Consider the following 13,592-nt stretch of genomic DNA (forward strand, 5'->3'; position numbering starts at 1 on the left):
TTGATATTGATGCCAAATGCCTTGTGAGGGGAACAAGTAAGAATGATATTGACGTCACATGCCTTGTGAGAGGAACAAGTAAGATTGCTATTGATGCCAAATGCCTTGTGAGGGGAACAAGTAAGAATGATATTGATGTCACATGCCTTGTGAGGGGAACAAGTAAGATTGATATTGATGCCAAATGCCTTGTGAGGGGAACAAGTAAGAATGATATTGATGCCACATGCCTTGTGAGGGAAACAAGTAAGAATGATATTGATGTCACATGGCTTGTGAGGGGAACAAGTAGGAATGATATTGACGTCCCATGCCTTGTTAGAGGAACAAGTAAGAATGATATTGACGTCACATGCCTTGTGAGAGGAACAAGTAAGAATGATATTGATGCTAAATGCCTTGTGAGGGGAACAAGTAAGAATGATATTGACGTCACATGCCTTGTTAGAGGAACAAGTAAGAATGATATTGATGCTAAATGCCTCGAGAGAGGAACAAGTAAGAATGATATTGATGTCACATGCCTTGTGATGTTAACAAGTAAGAATGATATTGATGTCACATGCCTTGTGAGGGATACAAGTAAGAATGATATTGACGTCACATGCCTTGTGAGGGAAACAAGTAAGAATGATATTGACGTCACATGCCTTGTGAGAGGAACAAGTAAGAATGATATTGACGTCCAATGCCTTGCGTGAGGAACAAGTAAGAATGATATTGATGCCAAATGCCTTGTGAGGGGAACTAGTAAGAATGATATTGATGTCGCAGGCCTTGTGAGGGGAACAAGAAAGAATGATATTGATATCACATGCCTTGTGAGAGGAACAAGTAAGAATGATATTGACGTCATATGCCTTGTGAGAGGAACAAGTAAGAATGATATTGACGTCACATGCCTTGTGAGAGGAACAAGAAAGAATGATATTGACGTCCAATGCCTTGCATGAGGAACAAGTAAGAATGATATTGATGCCAAATGCCTTGTGAGGGGAACTAGTAAGAATGATATTGATGTCGCAGGCCTTGTGAGGGGAACAAGTAAGAATGATATTGATATCACATGCCTTGTGAGAGGAACAAGTAAGAATGATATTGACGTCACATGCCTTGTGAGAGGAACAAGTTAGAATGATATTGACGTCAAATACCTTGTGAGTGGAACAAGTAAGACTAATATTGGCGTCACATGCCTTGTGATTAGGAAACAAGTAAGAATGATATTGACGTCACAGGTATTGTGAGGGGATCAAGTCAGAATGATATTGACGTCAAATACCTTGTGAGGGGAACAAGTAAGACTGATATTGATGTCACATGCCTTGTGTGAGGAACAAGTAAGAAAGATATTGACGTCACATGCCTTGTGAGGAACAAGTAAGAATGATATTGACGTCATATGCCTTGTGAGAGGAACAAGTAAGAATGATATTGATGCCAAATGCCTTGTGAGGGGAACAAGTAAGAATGATATTGACGTCACATGCCTTGTGAGGGGAACAAGTAAGAATGATATTGATGTCACATGTCTTGTGAGGGGAACAAGTAAGAATGATATTGACGTCACATGCCTTTTGAGGGGAACAAGTAAGAATGATATTGACGTCACAAGCCTTGTAAGGGGAACAAGTAAGAATGATATTAATGTCACATGTCTTGTGAGGGAACCAACAAGAATGATATTGACGTCACATGTATTGTGAGGGGAACAAGTCAGAATGATATTGACGTCACATGCCTTGTGATGGCAACAAGTAAGAATGATATTGATGTCACATGTCTTGTGAGGGGAACAAGTAAGAATGATATTGACGTCAAATGCCTTGTGATGTTAACAAGTAAGAATGATATTGATGTCACATGCCTTGTGAGGGGAACAAGTAAGAATGATATTGACGTCACATACCTTGTGAGAGGAACAAGTAGGAATGATATTGATGCCACATGCCTTGTGAGGGGAACAAGTAAGAATGATATTGCCGTCACATGCCTTGTGAGGGGAACCAGTAAGAATGATATTGACGTCCCATGCCTTGTGAGGGGAACAAGTAAGAATGATATTGACGTCCTATGCCTTGCGTGAGGAACAAGTAAGAATGATATTGACGTCACATGCCTTGTTAGAGGAACAAGTAAGAATGATATTGATGCTAAATGCCTCGAGAGAGGAACAAGTAAGAATGATATTGATGTCACATGCCTTGTGATGTTAACAAGTAAGAATGATATTGATGTCACATGCCTTGTGAGGGATACAAGTAAGAATGATATTGACGTCACATGCCTTGTGAGGGAAACAAGTAAGAATGATATTGACGTCACATGCCTTGTGAGAACAAGTAAGAATGATATTGACGTCCAATGCCTTGCATGAGGAACAAGTAAGAATGATATTGATGCCAAATGCCTTGTGAGGGGAACTAGTAAGAATGATATTGATGTCGCAGGCCTTGTGAGGGGAACAAGAAAGAATGATATTGATATCACATGCCTTGTGAGAGGAACAAGTAAGAATGATATTGACGTCATATGCCTTGTGAGAGGAACAAGTAAGAATGATATTGACGTCACATGCCTTGTGAGAGGAACAAGAAAGAATGATATTGACGTCCAATGCCTTGCATGAGGAACAAGTAAGAATGATATTGATGCCAAATGCCTTGTGAGGGGAACTAGTAAGACTAATATTGGCGTCACATGCCTTGTGATTAGGAAACAAGTAAGAATGATATTGACGTCACAGGTATTGTGAGGGGATCAAGTCAGAATGATATTGACGTCAAATACCTTGTGAGGGGAACAAGTAAGACTGATATTGATGTCACATGCCTTGTGTGAGGAACAAGTAAGAAAGATATTGACGTCACATGCCTTGTGAGGAACAAGTAAGAATGATATTGACGTCATATGCCTTGTGAGAGGAACAAGTAAGAATGATATTGATGCCAAATGCCTTGTGAGGGGAACAAGTAAGAATGATATTGACGTCACATGCCTTTTGAGGGGAACAAGTAAGAATGATATTGACGTCACAAGCCTTGTAAGGGGAACAAGTAAGAATGATATTAATGTCACATGTCTTGTGAGGGAACCAACAAGAATGATATTGACGTCACATGTATTGTGAGGGGAACAAGTCAGAATGATATTGACGTCACATGCCTTGTGAGGGGAACAAGTAAGAATGGTATTGACGTCACATGCCTTGTAAGGGGAACAAGTAAGAATGATATTGATTTCACATGCCTTGTGAGAGGAACAAGAAAGAATGATATTGATGTGACATGCCTTGTCAGGGGAACAAGTAAGAATGATATTGATGTGACATGCCTTGTGAGAGGAACAAGTAAGTACGATATTGATGTCACATGCCTTGAGATGGGAACAAGTAAGAATGAGATTGAGGTGACATGCCTTGTGAGAGGAACAAGTAAGAATGATATTGATGTCACATGCCTTGTGAGGGGAACAAGTAAGAATGATATTGATGTCACATGCCTTGTGAGGGGAACGGGTAAAAATGATATTGATGTGAGAGGAACTAGTAAGAATGATTATCAAAACAAGAATGTGTAACAAGTACACGGATGCCCCACTCGCACTTTCATTTTCTATGTTCAGTGAACTGTGAAATTGGGGTAAAAACTCTAATTTGGCATTAAAAATTAGAAAGATCATATCATAGGGAACATGTGTACTAAGTTAATTTGATTGGATTTCAACTTCTTCAAAAACTACCTTGAGCAAAAACTTTAACCTGAAGCGGGACGAACGGAGGGACGAACGAACGAACGACCCACAAACATGACAAACCAGAAAACATAATGCCCCTCTACTATCATAGGTGGGGCATAAATATATTCAACACGTTGAGGAAAGTATAAATTAGATGAGAATGATTTTAAAGTTAATGTGATCTGTAATCAATCAATCTTCATCAATAGCCTACTTCACTTTTCCCATCAATTTGTTATTTTTTTTCATCATTTTTCATTATAGTAATATGAGCAGTTATCAAGGTTTCCGTATATAAGAAAAAAGTAATTATAAATCATTTTAGCCGGTATCTGAATAATTAACATTAGATGATTACCTTCAACTACTGGTGCTGCAGGTTCCTGTAAATGGGTGTCAGGAGTTACTTCTGGGGATGTCTTTGACATGACGGTCTACAATAAAAAATATGCTATAAACTATCATGCCCTATGTGAAAACTTATCTAATAGTTTAATACATATACTTTAAAGGCCCATTTTTGTCAATGAGAATAATGATTTTTCGAAAAATTTCAAATTTGCCCATACTTTGCACATAATATTTGGAAAATGCATATAAGATCAAGAAATACATACGACAGAAACATTATATATATTATTCTGTATAGAGAAATTGGGAATACATATTTTCAAGTTGTTCGTTTGACCAGGCTGATGATACAACCCACACTAACTGGCACTTGAGTTGTGTGATGGTGACTTCGGTCATAAATCCTAATACCCAAGTAATGGACGACAAACAAAATTTTAGTGGGATGTCCTTTTTCAAATATTTCATATCTTTTTTTCTCAGGTGTAGTCATTGCCAAGTTCGAAAACAGTAGTGTTATCAACCAAACTCATAATGGAGAAAATGCATCATTTCTTAAAGTATGTTTTATTTCTCCCATTGTTTAATTGCAAGAAAATAGCACATATTCAGGTTTTCAGGTTTTAGGCTCCAATCTGGCAATATGTGTTGTAATGCATATAATGGGGCTACCTTTATTTGAAATGATCAGTTAAGAAAACTAGAGGCTCTAAAGAGCCTGTGTCGCTCACCTTGGTCTATGAGCATATCAAACAAAGGACACTCTCCAACATTGTAGACGAGGCTAGACTTCATTACAAAAATCTCTTTTTTTGTTGATCATGTATTACTGATAGTCTGTTTAGTTTCACTCTTTCTTTTTTAGTTTTTGCTCAAAACATGAAAGAAGGTAACAAAATCATCATTTAAGGGAAATCACTCCTATGAAGAGTGACAGTCTACTAACTATATCGGCAAAATTTGACTTTTTAATAGATCTTGCCTTGCTGATAGTTTTTGTGATTTAAAGTGTTTATTTATCTATTATAATTTAAATCATATAAGGCATAACGAAAACAAAAATGTTTCTCTCTAAATATCATAGTTTTCATGATAATAGGCAAAAATAAAAAAAACGGTAAAATTTGTCATTTATGGGCAATAATTCTTATAAGAATATGTCTAACAGTTTTGATGTATATGGACAATTGGTAGAGCTCATCATTCTGAACATTTTGTTTTCCCTTTAAGATTTTCGCTATTTATAACATTTAAAAAAATAATAGACAAAACTTGCATTTTACAACTGATGTTATATCTTTAAGTCATGTCAGCCAATTTGGTTGGTAGGCGGAGTCATCAGACACATTTTTAAAACTAGATACCCTAATGATGATTGTGGCAAATTTTGATTAAATTTGTCTCAGTTGTTTTAGAGGAGATTTTTGTGAATGATTACAAAAATTTACAAAAAATTGTTAAAAATTGGTTAAATTTGGTCCAGTAGTTTCAGAGGAGAAGATATTTGTAGAAGTTAACGACGATGGACGAAGACACAGGACGACAGACGACGGACGCCAAGTGATGAGATGTAATGTGGCTACCTTTATTTGAAATGAAATCTATTCACAGGTTGACAGCATACTTAATATTTTGTAAAGATGTGCTATTTGTTTTAATATATGATTATTACATATTTGCATAAACATGTAAATCAACCTTTCCGCACAGAGGTATGCATTATATACACATAAAAGGAGATGTTGTGATGTATATACCTAGGAGATACCAAGCTGATGACACAAAAAATAAAGACATCCAACAGATGAGAACACAGATTTTAAACATTTGTCTTTCACATATGCCAACATGTACATTAGGCAACAAGCTTGGAATTGTCAACTTACACTGTTAACTGATAACAAATACTACAATGACATTGAAAACTACAGTTAACCGTTTTATTGTAATTTCTTTGTACCAAATCTGTTTTGTCTCTTATAATCTGTGAATAGCTTTTAAAGTAAGACAAGACTATTTACCTTAAGGAAGTCCATCACTTCTTCCTTCTTCCTTTTTCTCTCTTCATCATCATAGCTTTGTATGTTTACCAGATCATAAGGAGTTTTACCCTGAAATACAATCAAATAATCTTTCATTAATTATACACATATATATCTTTTATTTCAAAAACTGTAAAACAGTAAATAATAGGTAACTGTTGCATTAATTTTACCTATCAGGGATCTCCATGGCCTGTTAAACGATGGCGCCCCGCCATCGTTCAAATGTCTTGTGCCATCGTCAAATGACCCGCGCCATTGTTCAATTATCTTCCGCCATCGTTCAAAACTGTAATCGTTTTTATAGCCTGACACCATTTTTTTATCAATTATAATCAAATGCATGTAATTGCATAACCCTCGGGCTTTTTTTTATAGTATAATCCAATACAATTCTAACGCCTGAGGGATATCGGATTAAAATCACTTGTACCTGAGCTTGTACAGGTAGATCAACAAACCAGACAGGAGAATATTATCTGAAGATTCATTTGTCGAATTATTTAACTATGTTTCCGCACATGCTTATGATAATTCAGATTTAATAAATATATTAATAATCCAGTAACAAAGTTTAACAAGTCGAACACGTGCTTTTATTTTGACTTACGCAATCAGCATCCGCCTTTTTAAGAAGTATAAAATAAGACGTAAAACAGTAGTTATTATTTCATCGCAAATAACTCGAGTACTGCTGTATTGTAACAATAATATAGAATTACTTTAAAAGTTAAAAAGTTAAAACTTTTAATATTTCCTGTAAAGAAATATTGTATCGTTATTCCGAATTCATTTCGTAGTTTACAATCAAATTAATACATCCACGTTTTCGGTTTCTATTCAGACTCGAAAGATGCATGTTGCATATAGCATTGATTTGCTAGATAAAGTCATTACAAAACTTTTCATTTGACAACGTTTGCTTTACAAATCTTTTTAACCTTTAACATAACCTGTATGACTCGTTTTGTCGTTGCTGCAAACCAGCCATACCGGTAATGGGTTCATGACTTCTGAATTTGATAGTGTTCGTGAAAAATAAGCTCCACATGATTTTTAACCCCCATAACAATAACCAAAAATAGCAAGAAAACTACATGGGGACCTTCGTGATAGCTATTGGTCATTCTCGACTAAGGGAAAGGGAGGGGGCATGAAGGCTTGGCCTTTGAAGGGTTACAATCAGCAATTATTGAAAATATATATACTTCTATATAGTATTTATAATGAAAATTCAAATAAATATAATTTAAACAAGAAATAATTGTAACAGGATGCTGTTACGAAGTCTCCCAAACAAAGCTCCTAGAATTTTTCATTCTCATAGTTGCCTGACATTGGTCAAAGTCCAGTACACATTGGTTTGGTCTAGTAAAGTGATATGCATATGTGATGCCTAGGGGATTGACCCTGTATGTCATTTAAAAAATCTTCTTGAAATTATGAACATGAATATATATGTGTTAGCGGTATGAGCCTTGACCTTTTACAAAAGGTGGGTTGATCCCCAGGGGTCTGGCCTTTTATTTCATTTGATTTGTTGTTTTGTTGCTACCCCTATAATTTTTCCCATTTTAGCTGTCAGATCTCACTTGCTAATAAAGGATTTAATGACAATGAAAATTTGAAATGATTGTGTTTTGTAACAAGTTTTTTTTACTCTTATTTTGCTAATCTAGATAAAGGTCATTGTTGAAAACCTTAGGTATGATTGATTTTTTTTTTACTTTTTGGGAACTGTCTCATTTGCACTAAAGTTTATAAATCTTACCGTTTTATGTAAAAATTTCACTTTAATCAAAATAAATCTGTACAACATCATGAAAACTATAATATATAGGAATAACTGTACATGTTGGACATTTGCCAAAGTTCTTCACAAAGGTTAAGTCGAGACAGCTGCCAGATTCTGTAGTCATCTGTTGCACTATCTGTTTGTAGCCATACTTTGTGAAGAGTTGAAGAATTTGTGAATTTAACTGAAACACATTGTCATTGAAATCTCCCATTATTGCAACTGCCAAATTTTCTTTATTCTCTACTTCATCTAGTAGATGAACTAAGTTATGACAGAACAGTTGTAGAGGATAAACTGGAGGTCTATAAATATTGATGAGAACAAGTTTGGATGGTTTTTCAATCTGGATAGCAACATATTCTATATTTACAGCTGAGTATTTTTTTTTAGAAAAATGTACATCCTTGTGAACTAGTGTGGCAACTCCTCCTCGTTCAGCTGCAGCTAGTGTGCTGTATGGTGAGGTTGATGATGTGTATGCTTCTGATCTTGATGTAGAACATAGTATAAAGTCTGGTAATAATGATGGTGGTAAATAAGTTTCCTTCTTTAACCATGTTTCATTAAAGCAAATAATATCTGCATTTTTCATAACTGTTGCTTGTGTTATATCTTCTTTGTGTGGGAGAAGTCCCTCTGTGTTGTGAAAGGTAACAGTCAATGAGTGTTCAACTGAAGGTTCAGTTGCAGCTTTTGCTAGATGGAAGGAATCCATTGAATCAAGAGCTATTGTTATATCTTCTGAGGCATAAATTACTTTAGGATCAAAGTCTATAATGTGCATACCTTTTAGTGATGAAACTCTGCTAAGTGCTACATATGGCATTCCTGGTGCAAATGTTCTTTTGAGAGACACAACAATTTCGTTTACTGTCATTCCCTGAACCTTATGGATAGTTGCTGCCCATCCAAGTCTGAGTGGTAGTTGTTTTCTAGTTACATTCTTCCCATGTAAAACTTCTTCAACTGGAGATATTCGAACAGAATCTTTTGGTAAAGATTTTGTTCGTGCCAAATTTGAAATATGTTTTTTACCACTTTCAGGGTGGTCAAATTTAACATAAACTGCTCTTATTTCATCACTTTGACTTTTCTCTATGCCTGTAATGCTTCCAAATGCACCATTTACTAAACCATCAGTAGTGTCTATGTTACGAATCAACATGATTCTAGCACAAAGTCCTAGTTCAATGACATCTTGTAAGTCTTCTGATGTATATGTAGAATAAGGTTCATCTTTTTGTGATAATTGTCCTGTTAAAGAGTTTTTGAAGAAATCCTTGGCTTTTGATTTTACAGTCTGCTTACAGACATCTTTGATCATGTGTTCATTATGTGAATTTACTTCTTTGTTTGTTGGGAAGATATGTAAAACATTTGCTGAACTCTCTGGAACTTTTGACACAGATACAGATGACAAAACTGTCAAATCATCTTCAGAGAATGGTTGACCCTTAATGTGTGTTCTAATTCTGTTTAGTAATAGAGCAAATTGTTGGTCATCTTTTTGTCGCATGATCTCTGTCAGGATAACAATTTTGAAGACAGGATTCCAAAGATCAAGGAAAACAGAACTGATGTCTCTATACAATGGTGAAGCTCGGACAGGGGTAGTTGATAAAAGTCTCCAACAGCAAGTATAGCTATGTTTCCAAAATATGTTTTTGTCTGTTTGATTTGGGATAATCTGCCATGAATGTATGACAGGAGTTTATGGTCGACCATTGAAATTTCATCAATAACAAGTATGCGAACACTTTCATATTTTGCTCGAAGACTATTCACGAGACTCTCTCCTAAAGGTTTGTAAGGAAGTTTGATAGCTTTGTTTATTGCAAATGCAGAGTGTATTGTAGATCCTTCAATGTTAAATGCAGCCGTTCCTGTGGGTGCAGTAAGTAGGACAGATGTTGCATCAGGAGTACTAGCTGTTTTTGAAAGGATTCTGTTAGCTTCGTGGTATATACAACGAACCAAGTGCGTCTTTCCAGTGCCTGCTCCCCCGGTGAGAAAAAGATGGAATGGTTCAGGTTCTTTGTTAAGGGTAACATCAATACACCATTTCCTGATTTCATAATAAATTTCTTGTTGTTTTTCATTTAGTTGTCTGACAGAACTTCTTATTTCGTTTACAGTTGTTTTAGGTCTTTTAAGCTCAACTAATTGGCTTGGATTACTAGAATGTGATTTTTCACTTACAAATATGTCAAACTCTGGTAGATCTTCATTTTCTTCAGGGATTTTAACAGGTTTTTCCATTTCTATCTCTAACCTTTCTGCTTCTGCTTCTGGTGCTATTTGTGCCCAAGCATCTTGTTGAATGTTTCCTTGTTGCAAATCTTCCCATGCTTTTTCTAATTCTTCAGGATCTGTTTCATACCTTTCTCTGTTATAATTTACTATATCTAGCACCTTAGATCCATCAGGTAAAATCCCTATTTTCACAAAGTCCTCATAGCTTAGATACAGTTGTGGTTTAATGTTTGCACTTCTATGCGGTAAATATAGCTGAAGTAAAGAAAGAAAGAATTCTTCTGGTGCTTTTTTCCTGTTAAATCTTGGATATCTGTTGATATTTTCCTTTCCCTTACATTTTTGTTTTACAAATCCTAAGTTATTTTGCATTTCATAGACAAGATTTGTTTTGGATGATTTTGGTTTTTGAGAAATTTGGTAAATATTATACAATGAACAAAAGTCTGCTAAGCAAAGGTCATCAAATTGTGATGAACATGGACGTTCATAGTATTTTTCAAAGATTGTTATCATCCAAATATTTTCATCATCATCCTTTCTAGATCTAATTATGTTGATAGGTAGACTCATTTTCAAAGGGTTACTACCTGTAGGTATAAATATGACATTTCTGGAGCAATCCTTCAATTTGAAACTGCATACTCTATAGACTGCTTCTTGAGCTGAAACCTCTCTATTGTTCATATAAACTTGTCCAATTTGCTTCATTGTGCTTGCTGAATCCTGGTTACCTTTAACAGCCTCTTTCTTAGCATTAAGAAGTAGTTCACTCATCTCTCCTTCTGATTTACTGATGTAAGACAAGATGTAGGCAACACATGAGTATACATCAGTAACAAATTGGATATCAATATTGTCATTCCAAGCTGATAAAAGATATTGATTGTAATTGTTCACCCATAGGTCTGAAAGGTTCCTCTTATGGTGTATCACATTTTTAGTTGTCACGGTTTGTAGACATTGTTTATATTTGGAATAAGTTGTATTTGCCATTTTGAAAATATCCTTTAATTTGAGTTCAGATAAAGAATCATATGAAGTGATCACAGCCCATACATCTTTTAGTACCTGCTTGGCAGATCTTTTTGGCTTACAGATTTCATCTAGCTCTTCTGCTGTTGAAGGTGTTTTCTGTGTTGTGCGGTCTTCCTTTTCAAGTTCATCTGTTTCAATTCTTGCAATAAATGTATTACATATTGGAGGTCTAGGAAAGTTAAACCTGCATGTTGTTGAATGTTTCTTGCAAGATTTTGTGTGACTCTTACTATGCATTTGTACTGATGTAACAATTTCATAAAGTTTGGGATTTTTGTCTTTATCAGGTAACTGACAGGTTATGTGTTGATCAACAAATCTGCAAATATCTTTATCACTATCTTGATTTAGTTTAGGTGCATCATCAATCCATACCAAACATTGGATATGGGGAGATCCTCGTTGTTGAAACTCTGTTCTAAAGAAGAAATCAACAATCTTTCCTATTGGCTGTGCTGGTGACATCAAAATATCAGTGAATAAAGCTTTCACTCTGTGATCAAATAATCTGGCACAGATAACTGGGTTATCTTTAATAAGTTTGCATTTATCTGTCCACTGTAGATCACAAATATTTCTCCTGTCATGACTTACTTGAAGTAAAGTATTCAAAACATCATCCCATCTTGTTTCACCAGCAGAAAATGTTAGAAAAAAGGTTGGAATTCCAATTTGCCTAATCATTGCATATAGATCTTTCATTGTTCTTTCCCAGTATGGGGGTGTTCCACGAACAGGCTGGAGGAATCGGAAGCCAACATCTGACTTCAATATCTTCTTCAAATTATCAGGTTTTGTTAACATGGAGGCATTTACTTTCTGTCCATCTTCACTTTTCTGTTTACCTTTACGAAGAGCAATTGATATGTTTGATGTAACATTCATAATTTCAGTCACATACTGAGCAAAAAATATATACTGACTGTCTGTGGCAAATCTAGTGTCTGCTGACAAAAGTCGTGCATTAAAGTATTTTGAAGGTGTTAATCTGACTTGTCTTTCCATAGAATATCCAAACTCTCCGCCAGGATGCAAATGTGGAAATGCCATTGCATCTATACCTTTCTCTTTGAATATGCTTTTTGGTATTTGATTTTCTCCAGGAGCTAGGCAAAACACTTTCCCGTCAGTATCAAGGATTTCTTGACCAAGGTCTATAGGCTGTAAGCAGGTGTCTACAGGATAAGCAGCAATATCATTATCTTCAATGTCTTTGGATTGCTCATTTTCACCTTCATCCTCACTGATGGTACCAAAATCATTATTCTTGCTTTCTTTATTAATATCTTTGCTGCTTTCTCCTTTAAGAATGTCCATCTCTAATGAGTTGTCACAAATAATGAGATCTGAATCATCTTCAGTATACCATAAATTCCTTAGTTGTACATCTTTGTACCATTTATTGTTTTTTAGAAAGAACTGAACTGCTTCCTGCACATTAGCTGGATTAATCCATCCAAATTTGTGATAGCCTTTATATTCAACTTTACGCTTTAGTTTAACTTTAATTAACTGTGCATCATTTATTGGTCTAGGCAATGTTGCAGTTACACTGTTTAAGTCACATGGTACATTGATACAAGGTCCCTTTACTCCACATTGACCTCCTTTTGGTAAACAAAGAATCTTCATGAATGGAATACGTAATGCAACAAGTTGTCTTTCCAGATCATTTAATTTCTCAATTTCAGGGGGAATAGGTTCAAGATTAAGGCCATTTGCTTGTGCCTGTGGTGGCATATTGTTTACAGATAAATGTCTATGACATGTAAAGCATATCCATTCCTTTGCCTTTTCACATTTTACTTCACAATGTTTATCACATGTATGAACAAAATTTCCAGTTAAACATTCGCTTGCTTTTTCGTTAGAATACTTCGCTCTGTTACATTTTTTTACTTGACTTTTGTACAAAGATCTTATGCAGACTGTGCAGACATATAATGGATGGTCTTGTATGCTTTTCTGAAATTTTGTTATTGCTTTCTGAATAGAATTTCTATTGGCTATTTTTTTCTCTCTGACATTTATGTCATTATGATATTTGGTTTTTAACATAGTTTTCAGTTTACATCTAAATAGTGGGTTCGATGAATATCTCTTTATTGATGAAGCCTTCAGCTTATTTCGTAAAGATTCATATCGTTGGTACTTGTTCTTTGAAACAGATTTGACTTTTTCTCTGAATTCTGTATTGTTCTTGTACTTCTTAGAATTTTGAGTTTTAAGTCTCATTTGAAAATCAGTATTTGTTCTGTACTTTGACCTAGACATTTCTTTCAACTTATTTCTAAAAATGGAGTTGTTTGCATATTTCATTATGGAAGACACCTGCTTAGATTGTTTGTATTTCAAAATTGTCTGGTATCTTA

At 35.1% G+C, this 13,592-nt stretch overlaps 1 protein-coding gene across 1 annotated transcript in view; it reads right to left on the bottom strand.

Annotated features, from left to right (window-relative positions):
- Positions 1 to 13,592, bottom strand: part of LOC143051541 (uncharacterized) — a 64,661-nt gene that overhangs the window by 37,867 nt on the left and 13,202 nt on the right. Inside the window, exons 3-4 of the mRNA XM_076224435.1 lie at positions 6,111 to 6,200; positions 4,097 to 4,172 (exon numbers count right to left, since the gene is read on the bottom strand). Of these exons, the coding sequence (XP_076080550.1) occupies positions 4,097 to 4,172; positions 6,111 to 6,200 (166 nt within the window). The remainder of the gene's footprint in view (positions 1 to 4,096; positions 4,173 to 6,110; positions 6,201 to 13,592) is intronic.

Source organism: Mytilus galloprovincialis, chromosome 11, assembly GCF_965363235.1.
Source record: "Mytilus galloprovincialis chromosome 11, xbMytGall1.hap1.1, whole genome shotgun sequence".
In the NCBI taxonomy this organism is placed as follows: Eukaryota; Metazoa; Mollusca; class Bivalvia; order Mytilida; family Mytilidae; genus Mytilus; species Mytilus galloprovincialis.